General features: G+C 39.6%; 1 protein-coding gene across 2 annotated transcripts in view; it reads right to left on the bottom strand.

The window, feature by feature from the left end:
• AHCTF1 (AT-hook containing transcription factor 1) overlaps positions 1–24,178 on the bottom strand; it is a 97,142-nt gene that overhangs the window by 52,260 nt on the left and 20,704 nt on the right. Inside the window, exons 4-14 of one of the 2 annotated variants that reach the window (XM_017875673.1) lie at positions 22,306–22,486; positions 15,731–15,938; positions 13,703–13,819; positions 11,806–11,890; positions 10,143–10,293; positions 7,927–8,059; positions 7,652–7,833; positions 7,090–7,151; positions 5,859–5,987; positions 3,182–3,272; positions 1,997–2,086 (exon numbers count right to left, since the gene is read on the bottom strand). In XM_017875673.1, the coding sequence (XP_017731162.1) occupies positions 1,997–2,086; positions 3,182–3,272; positions 5,859–5,987; positions 7,090–7,151; positions 7,652–7,833; positions 7,927–8,059; positions 10,143–10,293; positions 11,806–11,890; positions 13,703–13,819; positions 15,731–15,938; positions 22,306–22,486 (1,429 nt within the window). The remainder of the gene's footprint in view (positions 1–1,996; positions 2,087–3,181; positions 3,273–5,858; positions 5,988–7,089; positions 7,152–7,651; positions 7,834–7,926; positions 8,060–10,142; positions 10,294–11,805; positions 11,891–13,702; positions 13,820–15,730; positions 15,939–22,305; positions 22,487–24,178) is intronic. The other variant, XM_017875600.1, reaches the window with a different exon arrangement.

Here is a 24,178-nt window from a genome sequence, read left to right as displayed (position 1 = left end):
TACTCTTAGAGGTTTTTATTTTTTAAAAAACCCAACCTACCGGTATAAAGCTCAAAGCAGCAACAGCTGAACTACCACGTTAAACTCCCAAACACTGCACCATCCTCAAAGAATCAAAGCAGTCATACGATTTATGAATTGAGTTCAATTTCTTTTTACAAAACATAATGAGGTTCAACAAACATTTTTCTCTTAAAAAAAAAAGACATTTTGCCAGGCGCGGTGGCTCACGCCTGTAATTCCAGCACTTTGGGAGGCCGAGAAAGGCGGATCACTAGGTCAGGAGATCGAGACCATCCTGGCTAACACGGTGAAACCCCGTCTCTACTAAAAAAATACAAAAAACTAGCCGGGCGAGGTGGCGGGTGCCTATAGTCCCAGCTACTTGGGAGGCTGAGGCAGGAGAATGGCGTGAACCCGGGAGGTGGAGCTTGCCACTGCACTCCAGCCTGGGCGACAGAGCCAGACTCTGTCTCAAAAAAAAAAAAAAGGCATTTTTACTCTGATCCTAAACACCTGATAGTGTTCTTCCAGACCTCAATCACACTGATCACTGAAATATTTAATTCATGACAATAGTTTCATAAGTACAGCCTAAAACACTAGAAAGCTCCATGTCTTCCTAACAAACTTGATTGGTATAAAAATTCTCTACCAAGAATAACTTACATTGTGAAAAGCTATCTATAGTCAAATCATTTCAAAAGTCCATCTGTTTACTCATCATGACACAAGAGAAATGACTAAAACATTTACCCCTAAATAAACTTAAATTTTACTTTCACTTACAGTGCAACTGTATCTCTAACTACTAGTACTTTCAGCCTTGTATTTGCCCTAACTGGACACAATAGGTTTTTAATATTCATGACATACCCCAAGACTCAATCAAAATGAACAAGAAACTAACAAAACTGTCAAGAAGGAAAATGATCTGCCATGATAATAATGACATCTGCCCATGAAGGACAACAGTGATGCACTTTTACCCTGCCACTCAACTTCATTATTTCTATCAACATGTTAAATAGAAAGTAAGTACAGAAACTTCTGAGCATTACCTAGCACATTCCCCTTACTCTATCACCAGTATATTTAGTAAATTAAACTCCTAAGACCAAAAAGACAAGTTATAATCCTAAAACCTGCTATTGTAGGCATATCAGCATGTTGCCAGTTTAATGACCTGCTGCAAAATCTTGATCAAAAATTACTTTTGGCTGGATGTAATGGCTCACGCCTTGTAATACCAATGCTTTGGAAGGCCCAGGCAGGAGGATTGCTTGAGGCCAGGAGTTCAAGACCAGCCTCGGCAATATAGTGAGACCATGTCTCTACAAAAAATACAACAATTAGCTGGGTGAGGCAGCATGTGCCTGTGGTCCAAGCTACTCAGGAGGCTGAGGCAGGAGGATGACTTGGGCTCAAAAGGTTAAGGCTGCAGTGAGCCATGAACTCACCACTATAGTACTGCCTGGGCAACAAGTGAGACCATGTCTCAAAAAAAAAAAAAAATTACTTTAAGGTAAAAAGAAATAATTTTCTTTTGGGACATCTTCAAATTTTAAGAGTTTACAACTGTACAACTTCAGGTCGGGCGCAGTGGCTCAAGCCTGTAATCCCAGCACTTTGGGAGGCCGAGACGGGCGGGTCACCAGGTCAGGAAATCAAGACCATCCTGGCTAATATGATGAAACCCCGTCTCTACTAAAAATTACAAAAAAATTAGCAGGCGTGGGGGCGGGTGCCTGTAGTCCCAGCTACTCGGGAGGCTGAGGCAGGAGAATGGCGTGAACCCGGGAGGCGGAGCTTACATTGAGCCGAGATCGCGCTGCTGCACTCCAGCCTGGGCGACAGAGCGAGACTCCGTCTCAAACAACAACAAAAAAAAGAGTTTACAACTTCAAAATGATTAAAAATTATGTACTTAAGACATAAACCAAGGTTAGTATTTTAATATTAAATTCTGTGCTACATCTAGACTTCTAATACTTACATAGTCTGTCAAATTCCCCTTTTGTGAGAACCACTTTATTCCACGTCCATTCAAGAACAAAGCGCAAATTAGTAGCAGAATTTGGTTGTTCTTATTTGTAAATACAAAAGGGAAAAAATAAAGATTATTAATTACAAACAGAATTCTAAACTGCTGGTGGGAAAACACGGCAGACAGCACCCTAACCGAGTGAACACCAACACTGAACGGAGGCCGAACGGACCCTCACAGTGCATCACACCACGGAGCACATCACGTCGGGTAGTACTGCCACCGAAAATGTAAAACCTGTCACTTAGTCATGAGGAGAGATGGCAAGCACAAACTTAAATGCAGACTATAAAATAAGGCCTAATTTCTTAAAAAAAAAAAAAGTCAATTTTTTGAAAGACAAAGTGACAAAATGTACAAGATTAAGGGAAATTATAAAAACAATTACAAAGTATTCTAGATCTCTTTCCAAAAAACTAAATACAAAGCATGATTCTGAACCCTCTCTCCCCTCTAAATTGAAATAAAAGACATTACTGGGATTTCAATAAGGTCTCTAGATTTGATAAAAGTCTTAATTTTCTTGATTTTTTAATGATCACAAAGTGGTTCTGTAAATGAATTTCTTATTCTTAGAAGAAGCAATACCAAAATATTTATGGGCTAAAAAAGCATGATGACTTATCATCAAATGGCTCAGAAAAAAAACTATTCTCAAATAGTTCTGAACAGTTGTGTTCAGAAATGGTTCCGAAACATGTGTTTGGGGTGTGTGTGTGCATGCATGTGAAGAGTAACAGTGATACACACAACAATTTGGATGAGTTCCTAGAGAATTTTGCTGAGTAAAAAAGGTAACCCCAAAAGGTTACATACTGCACAATTCCATTTATGAACATGTTTAAAATGACAAAATTCTTGCCACGGGTTAAGGATGGGGCAGAAGGAAGCTAGGTATGGCTATAACAGGGCAACGTGAGGGATCCTGGTTGTGCTGACTATACTAAAGGTTTGTCAGATCATAGCACTGTGGGCAAATGTGCTAAAGGGGGTAGGATCTCTCTACTGCATCTTAACAACTGCATGTGGATCTACCACTATATCAACATAAAAATAAGAAAACAAAACAACAAATAGCGAATTGATAACTTTAAAAATACCAAACATTTTACTTGTTAAAAATCAGAATCTTACCTTCTGTTATCCATCTTTTGATATAACCAGTCAAAAGTCCCAGGGAACTAGTCTGAATTGCTGCTGACAATATAGCTTCTAACTGTTCTTCCTAAACCATGCATTATAGAAAGGAAAGAAAGAGGGTGTGAGATCACAGGCAAGTTCTGGTTCCGAATTTAAAAATTTTAAGGCTAAAAAAATCATTATGACCCATGAGAAGGGCTATAATGAAAAGACAGTAACAAGCATTGATAAGGATGTGTTAAAACTGGAACTCTCATATACTGCTGGCGGGAATGTAAAATGGAACAGCCACTTTGCAAAACCGTTTGGCAGTTTCTCAATATGCTAAACATAGACTTAGCACATGACCCTCCAATTCCACACCTAGGTATATACCAAAAAGAAACAAAAATACACACCCAAGCAAAAATCTCACATGAAGGTTCCCAGCACCACTATTAAAAGCCATAAAGTGGAAACAACCCAAATGCCCATTAATTGTAGATAAAGAAATTATGGTATGCTCATACAACAGAGTATTACACAGCCACATAAAAGGGGACGAAGCACTGACACTTGCTGTAACACAGATGAGCCTTGAAAACCTGCTAGATGAAAGAAGATGCTCACGAAAGATGACACATTATTTGACCCATTTCTATGAAATATCTAGAATAGGTTGATCTATACAGAAAGTAGATTAGTCATTACATAAAGCTGGGCAGGATGGGGCAGGCAGGAAGGTAAGGGAAAAGGAGTGACTGTTAATGGGCACAGAACTCTCTTTAGAAGTAATAAAAATGGGCCGGGGGCGGTGGCTCAAGCCTGTAATCCCAGCACTTTGGGAGGCCGAGACGGGCGGATCACGAGGTCAGGAGATCGAGACCATCCTGGCTAACACGGTGAAACCCCGTCTCTACTAAAACTACAAAAAACTAGCCGGGCGACGTGGCGGCGTCTGTAGTCCCAGCTACCCGGGAGGCTGAGGCAGGAGAATGGCGTGAACCCGGGAGGCGGAGCTTGCAGTGAGCTGAGATCCAGCCACAGCACTCCAGCCTGGGTGACAGAGCGAGACTCGGTCTCAAAAGAAAAAAAAAAAAAAGAAGTAATAAAAATGTCTTAAAATGGAATGTGATGACAGTTGTAGAATTCTGTGAATTAAAATCACTGAACTGTATACTTGAAATATGTGAACTGCACGGTATATATGAAATATCTCAATAAAGCTGGTATTTTGAAAATCAATGAGTGGTTTAATATCAGAGGAATCTATTGATTTCATTCACTACAGGAGCAAATTGAAAGATGGTCAGAAAGGAATCACATGAATGTAAGTTAAATAGGTACAGAGGGAATTACAAGATAATGGTCCACAAAACCCAAGAAGGCATGATTCTAAATGGAGACTCACTGCAGCCATTTACATTAATACCAGAGACAAAACAAAAACAACTGCTACTAACATTATTATCCTATAGTTGATAGAAGTTCTACCACATTGCAATGAGAAAAGTCAGTAACTGGCACAGTGGCTCACACGTGTAATTCCAGCACTTTGGGAGACTGAGGCGGGCAGATCACTTGAGGTCAGGAGTTAGAGACCAGACTGGCCAAAATGGTAAAACTTTGTCTCTACTAAAAATAAAAAATTAGCCGGGTGTGGAGGCACATGCCTCTAGTTCCAGCTACTCAGGAAGCTGAGGCAGGATAATCACTTGAACCCAGGAGGTTAGAGGGTTACAGTGAGCCAAGATCGTGCCACTGCACTCCAATCCGGGCAACAGAACAAGCTGCTGTCTCAAAAAAAGAAAAAGGTAGTAACAAACAAACGAAAAAAGTCTATTATTTGCTGATGGTCACATACCTTGAAAGTTATGTGGATATCAAATAAATATACAAAAATGAATTGCATTTTTCCATACAGCCATGTGTTGCTTAATGATGGGGATACGTTCTGTTACATGTTTCGTTAGGTGTGTTTCGTTGTTGTGCAATCATGGTTAAGAGTGTACTTACACAAAGTTAGATGGTGTAGTCTACCACGTATCAAGGCTATATATATTGCTTCTAAGCTACAAACCTGTACAGCACGTTACTGTGCTGTATACTGTAAGCATCTGTAACACAACGTGAAGTATATGTGTATTTAAACATAGAAAAGGTACAGTAAAAATACATTATTACAGGCTGGGCAAGGTGGTTCATGCCTGTAATTTCAGCACTTTGGGATGCCAAGGTGGGAGGATAATTTGAGGCCAGGTGTTCAAGACCAGCCTAGGCAACACAGCCAGACCCTGTCTCTACCAAAAAAAAAAAAAAATGGCTAAGCATACTGGTGCCTGTCTGTAGTCCTAGCTACTTGGGGAGGCTGGGGTGGGAAGATTGCTTAAGCACAAGGGGTTGAGGCTACAGTGAACCATGCCACTGCATTTGGCCTGATACAGCCATGAGGTGTTTCCTGTCTTATATCCTTCTATACAGCTAAGTCAATCTGCTGCCAAGTTATGGCCTACTGGGTATTAGGAGTAGGAATTTTAAGCCAAACCTAAGACCACAACTGCTGATCACCCAGAGTCAGCATTATACTACTTCACCTATTTTTGCAGAAATTACCTAATACATTTTTATTATAATAGAAAGCTAATAACGTGATCCAACCGAAAGAAACAGTAAGAGTCAAAAATCATCTCACTTGGCTTAAACTGGAAGGCTGAATATCGACAAATCTTGGGGAAAGAAGGCCAGCTACAAGACATCGATTATAACCATCAGGAATGACTTCATTGAGTGATGGCCCTGATTTCTTTAAAAAAGTCAAAGTCTGTAACAGATAAATTAGTAAGGCATCAATCAATACTCAATTTGAATCATCAAATTTAAGATTAATAAATTACACTTAAAATTTAAGTAGAATTTAAAGATAGCAAATGGAAATTATGAAAGACTATATTTCCTTGCAAAAAACAGTTTATAGGTTCTTAAGCTTAACCAATGCTTGCCAGTTGTGAATAACACAAAATATATATAAGTAAAAGGTAGCTTATATATTTTTATGAACTGTATAACCCTGCTGTCTTCTCTAAAGCTGACAGGTTTGGTGACATCTTGACAAAACTCACACACACACACACAGAGAAAAACTCCGGCAGTCTATTCCTCTTTATCTAATGTGAAAGAGATTTGATATGAAGTATAAATATAGCATTCATCCACATCTGGTCAATTATCCATGAAAAGGTCTGACACATCATGCTTCCCTAGAAAAGTATTTTTCAGGCCAGGCACAGTGGCTCACCCTTATAATCCCAACACTTTGGGAGGCCGAGGCACGTGGATCACCTGAGGTCAGGAGTTTCAGACCAGCCTGGCCAACATGGTGAAACCCCATCTCTACTAAAAATACAAAATATTAGTCAAGCGTGCTGGCGGGCACCTGTAATCCCAGCTACTCAGGTGGCGGAGGCAGGAGAATCGCTTGAACCTGGGTGGCAGAGGTTGCAATGAGCCGAGATGGCGCCACTGCACTCCAGCCTGGGCAACAAGAGCGAAACTGCGTCTCAAAAAGAGAAAAGTATTTTTCAAAATTCTTTTTTTTTCCTGTGCCAGGCACTATACCACTGTGCTAGGTACCTTCTTTACATTACTTCATTTCCTCATAAGCTTTCTGAGGAGACAGAAAGCTTGAGGTTCAAGTAACTAGCATCTACATAAATTAGTTGCTAAAAATATTCAATTCGTCTTCTGGCAGGTTGTCATTAGTAACTGATACTACTAGTTGCTAATCTCATAAACCTAGCAGAAGCCACCATTTAAGCCAAAACAACCATCAATATCACTAACACTAAATCAAACTTAAATCTGTAAATCAACTATATTCCAAGATCTGATTCAGTTCAATTAAGAAATCACTAGCTGTCACCTACCTCCTTCTGAAAGCCAGTACAAGTTAAATGAACAACTCCCGAGTTTAACAAACAAGTAGCATCTATAAAAAAGATTTAAAAAATTATCCACTTACATATATTTAAAATGGCATTAATAGAACAAAATTTATCCAAATAACAGACTGCAAGGCGTCAAACTATTACATATAATAAATCTTTAAATAAACTTTTCTAGGTATTTTCATCCAAAGAATAGATAATAAACCTATTACACAGCAAAACAACAAGAAAAAAGCAAAAAAACAAAACTCAAAAAACTCCGAGCACAGCTGAGAAACACAGCAAAAAAATAAAAACTACTATAAAATGCAGATGTGAAATAGTTAATATCTTTCCTAGCAGGTTCAAAATAAGTCATAATTCCTTTATAAAACAAAAATACTAAATTTCTCGTGTGCATATATTAACTTCCTAAGTTATCCACGTTAATTAACTGTGAGATATAAACGGATAACACCAAATGAATAAACTACACAACACAGACATTTACATACTTTTGTGCATTACTTTTCTTAAGAGGTAATGTTAAGGAAATACATACCAAAATTATAAGTGCTTGGGTTAAAAAACTGCTCAGGAGGTGGATATGAAGGAGGGACTCCTCTATTTAAACTTCTCTCGTGTACTAATATATCCAAGATGCCATGTGGAGAAGTTCTACTTACAACGGACTCCAAAGACCACAGTGCAAAGTAAGAGCAATTATGTAGGTGTTCTCCTGACCTAAAGGAAATTTAAAACACTGCTAAGCATTAGTCAGCCACATGCACAAACACAAAGAGAAAGGAGAGAGAGAAAAGAGAGAAAGAATCATACCTTAACGAATCTGGCATTTGTGCATGATACCAACGATTTATATCAAAAAGCCCCAAATATATACAAGGCTTTCCCTGTCCATATATATTCACCTGCCAGGTAAAGACCGAAACACTAGTGTCAGGAGATAGAGCTGGAAAAAAAAAGATAATTTTTAAAAACAGAATAAAGAATCTCAAAGTAAAATCACCTCAACAGAATTATAGCAAGATCTTCTCATAAATTAAGAGGTTTAACTCATATTCCACTTGATTCATTAAAACGCATTTATATCATTTGTATGTAAGACCAGATTCATCCACTTGCATTTTGACTGTTCCTCAATTTTAAGGCCTTACTAAAAAGTACTCACTTACCGGAAGTTATATCCTTGCTTGTTCTCAGTTAATACTTGAGCAACGTTGAGGTATTAGAGGCACAAAGTAGAAAATGGTTTGAATGAACTGTCTCTTTCCCAAGGATGATACAGAGCTAGTACTAGAGAAGTTAATTCACTACCTAAAATGGATGCCTTTGGGCATTAAGGTTTATTATGATGAACCTTAGTTGAGAGGGACTTATCTAGTTACATGGTAAAGGGGGGAAAGAAAAGTGCTTGGATGGTGCCTGTGGAATGGAAAGACAGAAATAGAGTAAGGGACATCAACAGGAGAAGAAGAAAAGTAAAACTCTGAAACACTACTATAAGGAAACAGAAAGAATGAGGAATAAGAGAGAGCATGGCCAGGTGCAGTGGTTCACGCTTGTAATCCCAGCACTTTGGAAGGCCAAGTTGGGCAGATCAATTGAGCCCAGAAATTCGACACCAGCCCAAGCAACACAGCAAAACCTCATCTCTACAAAAAAAATACAAAAATTAGCTGGGCATTGTGGCATGCACCTGTAGTCCCAGTTACTCAGGAGGCTGAGGTGGGAGGATCACTTGAACCTGGGAAGCAGAGGTTGCAGTGAGCTGAGATCGTGCGACTGCTCTCCAGCCTGGGCGATAGTGAGACCCTGTCTCTTAAAAAAAAAAAAAAAAAAAACCAGGCCAGGTGTGGTGGCTCATGCCTGTAATCCCAGCACTTTGGAAGGCCGAGGCAGGTGGATCATGAGGTCAGGAGATGCAGACCATCCTGGCTAACATGGTGAAACTCCGTCTCTACTAAATATACAAAAAATTAGCCAGACGTGGTGGCCAGTGCTTACAGCCCCAGCTACCCAGAAGGTTGAGGCAGGAGAATGGCATGAACCCGGGAGGGGGAGCTTGTAGTGAGCTGAGATCACACCACTGCACTCCAGCCTGGGCAACAGAGCGAGACTCCATCTCAAACAAAACAAAACAAAACAAAAAAAGAAAACACCCTGCCACTACAAAAAATATAAAAATTAGCTAAGCGTTGTGGTGTGTGCCTGTAGTACCAGTTACTTGGGAGAACAAGGTGGGAGAACTGCTTGAGCCCAGAAGGTCAAGGCTGCAACGAGCCAAGATCGTGACACCACACTCTGGCCTGGACCAGCATGGGCATCAGAGTGACACCCTGTCTCTAAATAAATAAATAAATATTTTAGAAAGAAGTGAGCTCATGACAAGTTGTTTTTTCACATGTTTAACTGGATCTGAAAACTGGATCAGAAATACAGATACAGGCCCTAGCCAAAAGGGCATTTCTGGGTTGGGTAAATTCACTGTGTGATTTAACCCTCACAACTACCCTTTGCAAAAGATCTAACTGTATGATCCCACTTACAGATGGAGAAACAGGGCTCTGAAACGTTAAGCAAAAAAAAATTGCCAGGAAAAAGCGATGACACTAAAGGAAACAGAAAACATTCAAGACAACCAAGGCGTGTATACCATACACGGCTCAAAAAACACACAGGCAAACTTCATTCAAAAACAACCAAGGCATGTATACCATACACGGCTCAAAAAACACACAGGCAAACTTCATGCAAAGACTAGTCACACTAATTCAGACTAGGGATCACCTGTTTGTTTTGAGAACTAGATTAAAATAAAAGGGTCCTTCATTACCCTAATCTATTTTATTTTTTAGTTATACATAGCAATCTGGAGAGCAAGAAATATCTAGTATCTCATATAGAACTGAATAAATTCCATAATTACTATTCTAATTTTCTTAACTGCCAGGAGTATGAAATCTGGGAAACAATACCTGTCATAAATTTTAAATCCAGCCTTCACATGACATATTTCAAGTACTTTAACTAACCTTCATTCATGCCTTCCTCCCTGTCACCATGAGATCGAAATTTCTCTATACTCTGGCATCCCAACAATTTGGTATTACTCGTCTGTCCCCTCAAAGGGAACATGCCACCTGTCAGGTCCAGGGTGTATCTTTCTTCACAGTATTCTAACCCCTGTAACATAAAATACACGCAAATATTCATCTGATTCTAGGCAAAAGGTCACTCTAAAATTAAATATTCTCCAAATTTAAAGATTGTTCACACAATACAAAGAAAACAATTTAGACTGAAGAGAACCAATCATGGAAAAAGGCTCTAAAATTTTACATACTTTAAAACAAATAAAAAGTGAGATTTAGTCTCTCAAAAATAATTACCAACAAGTCTTCCAAAGTTGTTATTAAACACAGAAGCCCTCATGCACTACTGGTATTCGTAATATAGTAGAAGTAGTGTTAAATTAGAGATCTGTTTTATCTGTTTACCAAGGTAGTATTAACTTCTCAGATACAATTTTCGTCTACAATGAGTGTATTGGACTAGATTCAAGCTTGTGGCTTAATTGGTACCCAGGAAAATAATTCCACTTTGTTGCTCTAACATATCAAGCTTAAGCCAAGGTGTGATTTTATAAGAGGGTATATGCATCTAGACTTGTAGATGGCTACCTATTTTCTGCTCAATTCCTGAGGAAGTAGGAGGGGTACAGAAAATAGGTAGCCATCTACAAGTCTAGATGCATANAGTGTTAAATTAGAGATCTGTTTTATCTGTTTACCAAGGTAGTATTAACTTCTCAGATACAATTTTCGTCTACAATGAGTGTATTGGACTAGATTCAAGCTTGTGGCTTAATTGGTACCCAGGAAAAATAATTCCACTTTGTTGCTCTAACATATCAAGCTTAAGCCAAGGTGTGATTTTTATAAGAGGGTATATGCATCTAGACTTGTAGATGGCTACCTATTTTTCTGCTCAATTCCTGAGGAAGTAGGAGGGGTACAGAAAAATAGGTAGCCATCTACAAGTCTAGATGCATATACCCTCTTATAAAATCACACCTTGGCTTAAGCTTGATATGTTAGAGCAACAAAGTGGAATTATTTTCCTGGGTACCAATTAAGCCACAAGCTTGAATCTAGTCCAATACACTCATTGTAGACGAAAATTGTATCTGAGAAGTTAATACTACCTTGGTAAACAGATAAAACAGATCTCTAATTTAACACTACTTCTACTATATTACGAATACAGTATTAATTTGCACATAAGAATCGCTTTTCACGGCCAGGCACGGTGGCTCACGCCTGCAATCCCAGCACTTTGGGAGGTTGAGGCAGGTGGATCAGGAGGTCAGGAGTTCAAGACCAGCCTGGCCAAGATGGTAAAACCCCATCTCCACTAAAAATACAAAAAAATTAGCCAGGTGTGGTGGCAGGCACCTGCAATCCCAGCTACTCTGGAGGCTGAAGCAAAGAATTGCGTGAATCCGGGCGGTGGAGACTGCAGTGAGCCAAGATCGCATCACTGCACTCCAGCCTGGGCAACAGAGTGAGATTCTATCTCAAAAAAAAAAAAAAAAAAAACCCAAAGAATCACTTTTCAATATCTTAAAACAAAGACAGCATATTTAAAATAGAAAACAACAAAATAATATAAACCCATAGTCCAATGACCACTTACCTCATATAAGATTTGTCCTGATGCCAAACACTTCCTATTACCAAAGGCCAGCTGCAGCAGGTGCAAACTCAAAGCATCCCCTTCGCTGAAACAGAAATCAACCAAGATGCACTAAATCTATTAACACAGTAAACATCTCCTACTATCCAACTAAGTTTAGTTTGCTTGCAACGTTGACTGCATGTGACAAAACTAAGATCACTGTGAAGAATTTAGTTTTATTTGGTAATTTTCATAAAATGTAGTCCTCTGAAATAGTAACTGATATTTATTATTGATTCTGATCAACTAAACTGATGCTGATTGCATACTGTAGGAGATATCATATGTGGCAAAGACTGATTCCTCAATATTATTTCTCAAATATTCCTTGGGTACACTCTACTTAAACACATGGTTGCCTGAAGTTGTACATTTCCCAGCTTCCTTTGCAGCTAGGTGCAGTACCCTGTGGTAAAGTTGTGGCCAGGATGTAAACAGAATTACCCCATAGTAACCTCAGAGAACCCTCCTTAATGAACAAAATATCCTTTGTGGCTTCATCCTGGTCTCTTCCTCCATCTTGTTATTTTTACTTAAAATGTAGAGGTTCAAAGGACAGTGGGAAGTGTGGGAAGGAGAAAGGGCAGTTGGGGGAAGGGTGGGGAAAAAATTTTTTTAAATGTGGATGTTGCCCTGGACCATGAAGACAAGGCCTATACAATCAAGACACAAAGTGAAGACACTAAATCAGCCCTGTAGAGAAGAACTCAAGCACAAAGCATGCAGTAAGTGTTAAGAGCACAGATTCCAGAGCCACATCATCTGAATTTGAATCTTACTACTAGTTGATCCCTCTTAATAATTCCTATTACTAGTTCTTATTTCTTTTATTTGGCTTCTAGCACACCACACCTTTCTTTTTTTTTTTTGAGACGGAGTCTTGCTCTGTCGCCCAGGCTGGAGTGCAGTGGCCGGATCTCAGCTCACTGCAACCTCCGCCTCCTGGGTTCAGGCCATTCTCCTGCCTCAGCCTCCCGAGTAGCTGGGACTACAGGCGCCTGCCACCTCGCCCGGCTAATTTTTTGTATTTTAGTAGAGACGGGGTTTCACCATGTTAGCCAGGATGATCTCGATCTCCTGACCTCGTGATCCGCCCGTCTCGGCCTCCCAAAGTGCTGGGATGACAGGCTTGAGCCGCCGCGCCCGGCCCTTACCACACCTTCCTAATGTTCTTCACACCATACTATTTCACTCCTCAGTCCTTTGCTGAGTATCCAGCTCTCTTGTTCTCAATCTCCAAGTACATTTGAAGAATAAGAAAGCAGGGTACTGAGACTGAGAACAAGACAGCAGGGTACTTGGAAGGTTCCAAGGCTCTCTTAATCTGTGAAAAACATTCAAATAAGTTGGCACAATTTCTTCTGATATCTCAGAATTATTCAAGCATGTACAAACAACTATTTAAGTTTTAAAATAATTTCAACTACTACTCACTAATTCACTGAATTATGTTGCCTTCACTAAAAAAGACTACATAACTACACAGACTACCTGTTCTATTTTTGACTAATTTTTAAAGACCATATGTATCAGGCTAGGCACGGGGGCTCACACCTGTAATCCCAGCACTCTGGGAAGCTGAGGCAGGCAGATCACGAGTCAGGAGCTCAAGATCAACCTGACCAACATGGTGAAACCCTGTCTCTACTAAAAATACAAAAATTAGCCAGTCGTGGTGGCGGGCACCTGTAGTCCCAGCTACTCAGGAGGCTGAGGCAGGAGAATGGCATGAATCCATGAGGTGGAGGTTGCAGTGAGCTGAGATTGCGCCACTACACTCCAGCCTGGGCTACAGAACGAGACTCCGTCTCAAAAAACAAAAAACAAACAAAAAAACTGTTTGTATGAGACCTACCTGTCTTGTGTAGACTGAACAGCCCACAAATAACAGCAATTCCGAGGATCATTCTCAGGTTCTTGAAAAGTGACAGCATACACAGGAACTCGTCCACTTTCCAATTGTATGTAATATCTGAAACAGACAAATTAGTATATTTCATATTTTTAAGTTATTTTATAGAAAGGAAAAAGGTACATCATATAAGAATTTGGATTAGGCAACCACTGTTCATACATTCCCCAGAATAAGTGATCTGTGGGTCATGGCCAAGTCATCTTATCTGCAAAAATACACAGGGCACAAGACATCAAGACTATGGTCATGGCACCCATCCCCCTCAGAGAGAACTGGGAACAGTTAGAATTACTCAAGCGGATGCATTTGTGTGTGTGTAAACTGGTCCTAAGAGTCGTATTCAATGCCTGAGAGGCAGAAGTGATGAGAGTTAGAATTACTCAAGCATATGCCTTCATGTCTGTGTAAACTGGTCCTAGGAGTCACAGTCAATGTATACTCCTACATACCGCTTAGCCATAAAAGGTGCCCTACAAAGAGACGAGATACTGCCACAAGACTTTTCAGCTGTTTGGGTTTAGCGTCAGTTTCCCCACTACTACAACAGAAGATGACTGAGAAACAAAGCAAAAATTGACGAAGAGATGATAGTGTTAGAGAAAGCACTACTGTAGAAGCGAGGTACTGTAGTTATTTCTTGAGGAGCAAATTCAAAGCTGACAAACCAGGGGCTGGGTGCAGTGGCTCACACTTGTAATCCTAGCACTTTGGGAGACCGAGGCAGGTGGATCACAAGGTCAGGAGTTCGAGACCAGCCTGACCAACATGGTGAAAACCCGTCTCTAAAAAAAAAATTAAAAAAATTAAAAAAAAATACAAAAACTAGCTGGGCGCGGTGGTGCACACCTGTAGTCCCAACTACTCAGGTGGCTGAGGCAGGAAAATCGCTTGAACCCAGGAAGTGGAGGTTGCAGTGAGCCAAGATCGTGCCACTGCACTCCAACCTGGGCGACAGAGTGAGACCCCGCCTCAAGAAAAAAAAAGAAAAAAAAGGAAAAAAAAAAAGAGCTGATAAAAGGATAACAGCAAAGAGAGTTAAGATACACTTCCCAATAAGATAAATTGCTCAATAAAATATATCAATATGCCTTGGGAAAAACGGAGAAACAAATCAATTGACAACTTAAGAGCCAATAGGCATCTACTTAACTCTTAACACAAATTAACTTAGCTACAAAGTATCAATATAATTATATTTTTGGGACTTTTTGACAGCATAAAAAATTTAAAACACAAGTATTTTGTAACTTTGATTTTTAAAAATCCTTTTTTTCCCCTCTCAACTGAGAATTCTTTATTAAGCTGTTACTTTACATAGATGATGATTGAGAAGGTACTTCTGAAAGAACTCATACTATACAAACACAGTCATGTTTTTGTTCTGTAAAGGGGATCTGTTCTGAGAAACGCTCATCAGGGATTCAGTCGTTGTGCAAACATCATACAGTGTAGTAACACAAACTTAGATGGCACAGCCTACTACCCACCAAGGCTATATGGTATAGCCTGTTGCTCTTAGTGTACTAACCTGTACAGCATGGTACTGTATGGAATACTGCAGGCAACTATAACACAATGGTAACCATTTATGTATCTAAATATTAAAAAGGTACAATCAAAATACAGTAAAATTTTATGAGACCCCTTTCTTATATAAGGTCTGTTGTTGACCAAAACATTGTAAAGTTACAAAGTCATGCTTTACTAGCATGTTAAACACAATGACTGTAATGCCTTTTAAATAAACACTGAAAAAAAATCAAGCTAAATTCATGTGCTAAGTCACCCCTTTATGGTATTACATTGATTTAATGCCATAAAAAATTAGTCACACTCAATCATTCATTTAATCATTAATCTACCCATCCTTTTCTCCCTATGCTAATTTTTAAATATTAGCAACTAAGTACAAGCTATATGCAAAAAGAAACTACCTATAACCAAATAAGGGAAAAAAGTTATACTTACTCTCTTTTCATGCTCTTCATGTTCCAAAGTGCTAGATAGCCATCGGAAAAACCTACAGCAAGCTGATTTGTCCTGCTTATGTAGCTAAGAGTTGAAACGGCTGTTCCTGTTGGACTTACTAACTGGAAACACAGATGGCGCCCTTCTCTCATCACACTTTCTCTGATGTGTGGTACTTCAGCTGGGATACCCGTTAGAACTTCAAGATCTAAAACCACAAATTAGACAAATGAAGTTAAAAAACTAGAAAGGCAAATGTGTCATCCATTATTCAAGCTGCAAATGAAGTTAACTGAAATTAAAAGATTAGTGATAACAAAAAAGTATGTTAAACTAGAAAATTGCCATCCTTATCTATTTAAATGCCATAATTTACAAATACATTCAATTATATAATATTAAAAAATTATCTCAGTACATCTCAAATATTATCTATGGTAGAATTTTTTTAGGGTTAACCATCATAAATAAAACTGACTACTTCTTTATTGAAATTTAGAACTACTATCTAAGTACCTTCCTTGGAGCAATGGTCGATTCCAGGTCAGGGGGAAGAAAATACGTAAAATGAGCCTGGTACATCTTATGCCAGTAATCTAGGAAGCTATCACAGGTGAAAGGAAATGTATCAGACAACATGAAGGGGCTCTCATTAACAACGAAAGGACATTTTGGGCATCAAAAACAAGAAAATTAATGAAATATATTAAACATGCCAAACCTGAAAAATTCACAAGGATTAAAAAAATAAAAAAATAAAAAAGAGGGGTGGGGCAAGAGGGAAGCCTACCCTCCCCACCTACAAAAGACCTTATATTGAACAACTGGAAGTAACTGGGTATCATCTGCTTACTCCGAAAATTAGAACTCAAGAAATACTATTTATCCTGCCTGTTCTGTACACATTGTGTTTCAGAGTGACCAAAAAGCCCTAATTAATGAGAAAATCATGCTTTACATTGACAGAACGTAAAAATTATCATTTTGCAGCCTTTAATGAAATAAATGACATATCCAAGAATCTTAGGCCAGGCGCGGTGGCTCACGCCTGTAATCCCAGCACTTTGGGAGGCCGAGGCGGGCGGATCACGAGGTCAGGAAATCAAGACCAACCTGGCTAACACGGTGAAACCCTATCTCTACTAAAACAAAACAAAACAAAACAAAACAAAACAAAACAAAAAAATGTGCCGCCTGTGGTGGTGGGCGCCTGTAGTCCCAGCTGCTAGGGAGGCTGAGGCAGGAGGAGAATGGCATGAACCCGGGAGGCGAAGCTTGCAGTGAGCCAAGATTGTGCCACTGCACTCCAGCCTGGATGACAGAGCAAGACTCCGTCTCAAAAAGAAAAAGAATCTTAATGAATGAAACAGTTCAAAGTAGGTTTTACAATTTTGGCATTACAGTATTCCCTCCCATTATTTCCAGTTTTGCTGTCCAATTTCAGTTACCTGTAGTAAACCAAAGTACAAAAATATTAAACAGATAATTCCATATACACACACACACACATAAAAAAAATTCAGCCGGGCAAGGTGACTCATGCCTGTAATCCCAGCACTTTAGGAGGCTGAGATGGGTGGATCACGAAGTCAGGAGTTCAAGACCAGCCTGACCAATATGATGAAACCTCGTCTCTACTAAAAAAAGCCAGGCGTGGTGGCATGCACCCACAGTCCAAGCTACTTGGGAGGCTGAGGCAGGAGAATCACTTGAACCCAGGAGGCGGAGGCTGTAGTGAGCCGAGACTGAGCCACTCCAGCCTCTAAAAAAAGAAAAGAACAACAAATTCCTAAGTTTTAAATTGCGTGCTTCTCTGAGTGGTATGAAAGACATGTGCTACCACCAAAGGGACATAAATCATCCCTTCGTCTGGTGTATCCACACTGTATATGCCACCCTTAGTAGCCATCTTGGTTATCAGATCAACTGTCACAGTACTGTAGTGCTTGTGTTCAAGTAACCCTTATTTGACTTAACAATGGCCTCAAAGCATAAGAATAGTCATACTGCCAATTCAGACGTGCCAAAGAGAGGCTGTAAAGTGCTTCCTTTAAATGAAAAGGTCAAAGTTCTTGACTTAATAAGGAAAAAATCATGTGTGCAGCGTTCAATACTAGCTGTGGTTTCCGGCATCCACTGGGGGTCTTGGAACATATCCCTCACAGATAAGAGGGGACTACCCTGCAGAGGGCTATTCTGTACACTGTAGGATGCTAAGCCACATCATCAGTTTCTAACTACTAGTAGCAAGTAACACCAGCAGCAACAATCAAAAATGTCTTCTAACATTGCCAAACATCTCCTGGAGGACAAAATTCACCCCCCGTTGAGAACCACTAGTTTAAAGTTGATGAGAGACTTTAAAAAGGATGGATCATGCTGTCACCATGAGAATACACTGATCACTACATTGAAACTACTAGACACTATGTGTCTCCCGATGTGATACAATAGGAAGTACTCAGCACTTCCAAAGTACCTTGCCAAAATGTTAAACCTTAATCTGTAACTAGAGCTAATTTACATTTGCAGAAAATCGAAAATATGATACCACATGAAACCACAGTTAATTCCAAAATGTGGAACATTCTATCAGAAAACTTCAGCAAGTTGGCCGCCGGTGCTCAAGCCTGTTAATCCCAGCACTTTGGCGAGGCCGAGAGGCGAATCACGAGGTCAGGAAGATCGGAGACCATCCTGGCTACACGGTGAAAACCCCGTCTCTACTTAAAAATACAAAAACTAGCTGGCGAGGTGGCGGGCGCCTGTTAGTCCCAGCTACTCATGCAGGCTGAGGCAGGGAATGGGCGTAAACCCGGGAGGCGGGAGCTGCAGTGAGCTGAGATCTGGCCACTGCACTCCAGTCCGGGCGACAGAGCGAGCACTCCGCCTCAAAAAAAAAAAAAAAAAAAAAAAAGAAAACTTCAGCAAGTCAATGGCACTAAAAATAAAAACAGAGAGGGCAGAAAGAGGATTGCTGTACATTCAAGGAGACTTGAGACTTAACCGTCAAATGCAATTAATGTGCGGACCGTGTTTGAATTCCAATTCAAACAATCCAAACGTAAAAAGATGCTTTGGATAATCACATCAATTTGATTACAGACTAGACAGCAGACTATACCAAAGAAGTGTTACTGGCATTATGATGATGGAATAAAGTATCCCTATTTGCTTTAAACTAACACGGAAGAAAAGAGGGAAGGGAGGAAAGGGGAATGAACTAAACTAACACACGTATAGTAAATGTTGAAAATTCACTTGACTTTGGGTGACGGGAATATGGGAACTCTTGAATTCTTCTAATTATCTGAAAATGTCTGAAATCTTCAATAAAAAAAGAAAAAAACTCAGGTTCATATATTAATATAACCACCGTCCAAGAGCGGATTCTCTCATCGTTATAACGGAGGAAAAATCGTATCATACGGTCCTAGAACAGGGCCCCCACCCCCAAATCACTTCCGTTTCTGATGTCTTTTTCAAAGAAGAAGTGCTTCGATTTTGCCACAATAAACAGTTCACACAATAGGATACTACAAATTTACTCAAAAGAAATGGGCAGGTCCCATGTGTTCCGACGTGGAAAGATACATAAGAAACTGGTTAAGTTTGGGGAAGTTGCAGAACAGTATTTATGCTGTATGTTTGGAATTTCATTTCCTATCTTGGTGTATTTCAGTGAAGCCTGAACAGCTGTAATCATAAATTACTTTTGTAATCAAGAAAATTTATTTTGCATTGAACCCTAAAGCTTAACTTCTTGTGCTATAAAGTCCAACTGCTTCCTAATTTTCAAAATTGAGAAATGGTTCTGATCACAATCCAGAGACTTCTGTTACAAAATCATCCTTGTGCACCTACTGATTACTGACCTCTGAAATGAAGGATATCTTAACGCTACCATATTGACTTGAAGGGAGTTTTCATTATGAATATAAGCATTTTTAACTAGCCTTATACCTATAACCACAAAATACACTCTGAAACAAAAGCCCATCAAGCCTACTTCTTTGATCAATCTTCTATAAAGAGCAGTCATACCATTTCTTATCATTTATAAATTCATTTTTAGTTATTGCTTTTGCTAATCAATTCTTTTCATTTAAACTTTACATAAAAATTTCATTAATCAATCAGGTTTGTATACACACCAAATTTTGGTTTTGTTTCGTTTTTTTTTTTTTGAGACGGAGTTTTGCTTTGTCGCCCAGGCTGGAGTGCAGTGGCGCGATCTCAGCTCACTGCAAGCTCCGCTTCCGGGTTCACGCCATTCTCCTGCCTCAGCCTCCCGAGTAGCTGGGACTACAGGCGCCCGCCACCATGCTCAGCTAATTTTTTTGTATTTTAGTAGAGACGGCGTTTCACTGTGTTAGCCAGGATGGTCTCTATCTCCTGACCTCGTGATCCGCCCGTCTCGGCCTCCCAAAGTGCTGGGATAACAGGCGTGAGCCACCGTGCCCAGCCACACATACCAAATTTTAAGGTATAGCTTCTATCTATGAAGTTTTGTTTTTTTTTTTTTTTGATACAGAATTTCACTCTTGTTGCCCAGGATGCAGTGCAATGGCGCGATCTCGGCTCACCGCAACCTCCGCCTCCCAGGTTCAAGTGATTCTCCTGCCTCAGACTCATGCCTCAGGGATTAGAGGCATGCGCCACCTCACCCGGCTAATGTTATATTTTTTAGTAGAGACGGGGTTTCTCCATGTTGGTCAGGCTGGTCTCGAACTCCCGACCTCAAGTGATCTGCCTGCCTCAGCCTCCCAAAGTGCTGGGATTCCAGGCATGAGCCACTGTGCCCAGCTCTTCTATGAAGATTTTTTAAAGTGCGTGTATGACCATTATTTCTGCCAAATCAAATTTTTTCAGGTCTGATTTTGCATATTTAAGTTTTGTTCAATGATTTTGGCTCTTCCATTTCTTAAGTATAGTTTTTACCACTTGCAGTTTTTTTGCTTTTGTTTTTTTTGAGATGGAGTCTCGCTCTGTCGCCCAGGCTGGAGTGCAGTGGTGCAATCTTGGTTTACTGCAACCTCTGTGATCTCATGATCTCAGTTTACTGCAACCTCCATCCCGGTTCCACCACTTGCAGTCTTAAGCAGTTTTTTTATACACTGACAATTTTTATTAGTTATGTTCATTATAAACTAGATAAAATGTTGATAGTTTGTATCTATTTCTGAGCTGCTCCATAAATGAAAAGAGCTAGGCCGGGTGCAGTGGCTCAAGCCTGTAATCCCAGCACTTTGGGAGGCTGAGACAGGCAGATCACAAGGTCAGGAGATCCAGACCATCCTGGCTAACATGGTGAAACCCCGTCTCTACTAAAAAATACAAAAAAACTAGCCGGGCGAGGTGGCGGGCGCCTGTAGTCCCAGCTACTTGGGAGGCTGAGGCAGGAGAATGGCGTGAACCCGGGAGGCGGAGCTTGCAGTGAGCTGAGATCTGGCCACTGCACTCCAGCCTGGGCGACAGAGCGAGACTCCGTCTCAAAAAAAAAAAAAAAGAAAAGAAAAGAGCTACACTGACATTCTAGGCTTGCTTTAAAAATCAAGAATGTGCTGGGCATGGTGGCTCACTCCTGTAATCCCAGCAGTTTGGGAGGCCAAGGCAGGTGGATCACAAGCTCAAGAGATGGAAGACCATCCTGGATAATATGGTGAAACCCCACCTCTACTAAAAAAACAAATACAAAAATTAGCCGGGCGTGGCGGAGCCTGCCTGTAATCTTAGCTACTCAGGAGGCTGAGGCAGGAGAACTGGTTGAATCCGGGAGGCGGAGGTTGCAGTGAGCCAGGATTACGCCACTGCACTCTAGCCTGGCAACAGAAAAAAAAAAAAAAATCAAGAATGTCCACTCGAAGCCAAAGTCAAAGTTTTTTAGGGTCAAACAGTCCTTTTCTAAAACTAAGAGTAAAAAAACACATTTTAACGTTAGCTTTTCCTTTCTTCATAAACCAGAGTCTCATAATTTTCAAAACTGAAAGCACTTAAAAAAATTAATTTTATAAATACAAGAATTTAAAGGAAAAAAATTGTTTAATTTTCTTTGAATCTGAATAGAATTAACTTCTATTTTAGGATATCATTTTGTGAGAAAGACTTTTAATTACTGTTATTTCCTATTATTTTATTTCTATCTTGGTGTTACCACAGAAACATAAACAATATGCCAAAAAAAAACACTATGTTAGATCGTACATTGCTGGATAATTTCATACTGGCTGATAAGGCTCAAGATTTCTTACATTTAGCCCTTACTCCAGCATTTACTTAAGAATAGAGCTTATTCACGTACGTACATGGAAACAAAATCAATTATCACTACCTTTCTCAAGGCCTGCTTGAGAACATATGAACACTGGATCAACAAAACAGTATCTTATGCAAGAAGTATCCACTGTGCTCAGGTCCAGCCAATAAAAAAGATTTTAAAATGCCTCTTTTTTTAATAGACAGGAAGACATCTTTTATTTTACTCCAGTTGCTATAAAAAATTTTGGCTATTTAAAAAAACATTGCAACAGAATACCCAGGTGCTGCATTTATGTTTCCAGTAAAGAACTGATTACCGGATGCTTCTACTTCATTCTGACTGCATGACAAGTCATCCAAACACAGGTCAACAAGAAGGATCTGTCCAACATCAGTGACCACAGCTGCCACTCCAAAAAGCCATCGCAGACTCGGATGTAAATGCTGAGTGCTTGCACTGGCTCCTCCATGATTAATTATAGGTTCAATAGCTGTCACCTAGAAAATATAATACATGATTTGCTTTTCTTCTGCAAAGTAAGAAAATACAATGAACAGCACAATAAATTTAAGTTAAAGCAGGTTATCAGTTATAATAGATTTAAGATTAACAAATAGAATAAATCTGCATTTGATACTTGTGATCCGAATAATGAAATCTTCAGATATACTAGGAATTACACCATCACTCAATACAGAAAAAATCACGCACTTGGACTAACACTGATGTTTACGGAGAGCTTACTACATGCCAGGCATTGTGTGAACTGGCTCATTTAATGTTCATGACAATGCTTTGATAGTAGACTGTGATTATTTCTCTTTAAAGATGAAATAACCTGAGGCTTAGAAAGTTAGTCTAGTTATTCACGCCATAAAATCATTACACATAAAACTCAAACCCAAATCGTTCTCACTTTAAAGCTCTTAAACAGCTACTCTAGGATTCTATGGACTCTTGTAAGAGTAAAAACTAATCATTCTCAAAAAATGTACTGCTTACTCTTTAAAAAACAAACAAAAAAAGGTATTTTAAGTCCTTTTCATACCTTAAAGACTGAAGAGGTCTAGCCTTCTTTCTACTGGACTTCATATAAAGTTCTAGCAGTCACTGGATCACTGACACTTAACAAGAATTGCTATTATTTAAAGAAAACTATACTTTAGCTATTTTATGAAGTCATATTTTTCCCCTTCATCTCGTGAGTCAAATTTTAAATGTCTGTAGCTAGTCATCCATATTTTATACTTAGCTTTCCTTCAATTTCCTATTAATTCATAAACATTAATTAGGTATGATAACATAAAATGTTTGGTGATTTCTACGCTAATATAGGTTGAACATCCAAATCCAAAAACCCGAAATCTAAAACATTTCTCGTCCCAGGCGTTTCGGATAGGGGACTCTCAACCTGTACTGACGAATGTTCTGGCAAGAAAAGAAAATACCTGATATCAATGATTTATGTGTTAATAAGACTAAAAGTTTTCTTCAGGGTGTAACTTACTACAGACAAAAGCCTGGCTCTTTCTCTGTATTAATATACAAAACATTACTTAGTGTTTCTAATTCTGAAAGCTGTAACTTCATCATTTTTTCTTTTCTAATGACTATAATAATGTCTATAAATACTAAAGCATATTCAATTCCTCAGTGAGGAGTAGAGAATCTAAGTTTGCATTCCTCATACAAATACTATATGAAGTGATTAATAATATTACCTTAATTTTAGAAGGCAGTTAAAAATAAACATATTGCCGGGCGCGGTGGCTCACGCTTGTAATCCCAGCACTTTGAGAGGCCGAGACGGGCAGATCACGAGGTCAGAAGATCGAGACCATCCTGGCTACCACGGTGAAACCCCGTCTCTACTAAAAAATACAAAAAACTAGCCGGGCGAGGTGGCGGCGCCTGTAGTCCCAGCTACTCGGGAGGCTGAGGCAGGAGAATGGCGTAAACCCGAGAGGCGGAGCTTGCAGTGAGCTGAGATCGTGCCACTGCACTCCAGCCCAGCGACAGAGCGAGACTCTGTCTCAAAAATAAAAAATAAATAAACAAACATATTTAGGAGTGTATACTGCACCCTACCCAAAAAACAGCTAGTAGGTTGAACTTTTGAAAGTGTCTATCGCACTCCCCCATCTTTTCCTTATTCTATATTCTCTCTTCCATACAACCACCATCCATTC

Source organism: Rhinopithecus bieti, unplaced genomic scaffold (assembly GCF_001698545.2).
Source record: "Rhinopithecus bieti isolate Rb0 unplaced genomic scaffold, ASM169854v2 scaffold_187, whole genome shotgun sequence".
Taxonomy (NCBI): Eukaryota; Metazoa; Chordata; class Mammalia; order Primates; family Cercopithecidae; genus Rhinopithecus; species Rhinopithecus bieti.
Note: the sequence above shows the minus strand (reverse complement) of the source record. Positions and strands in the feature narration are given on the sequence as shown.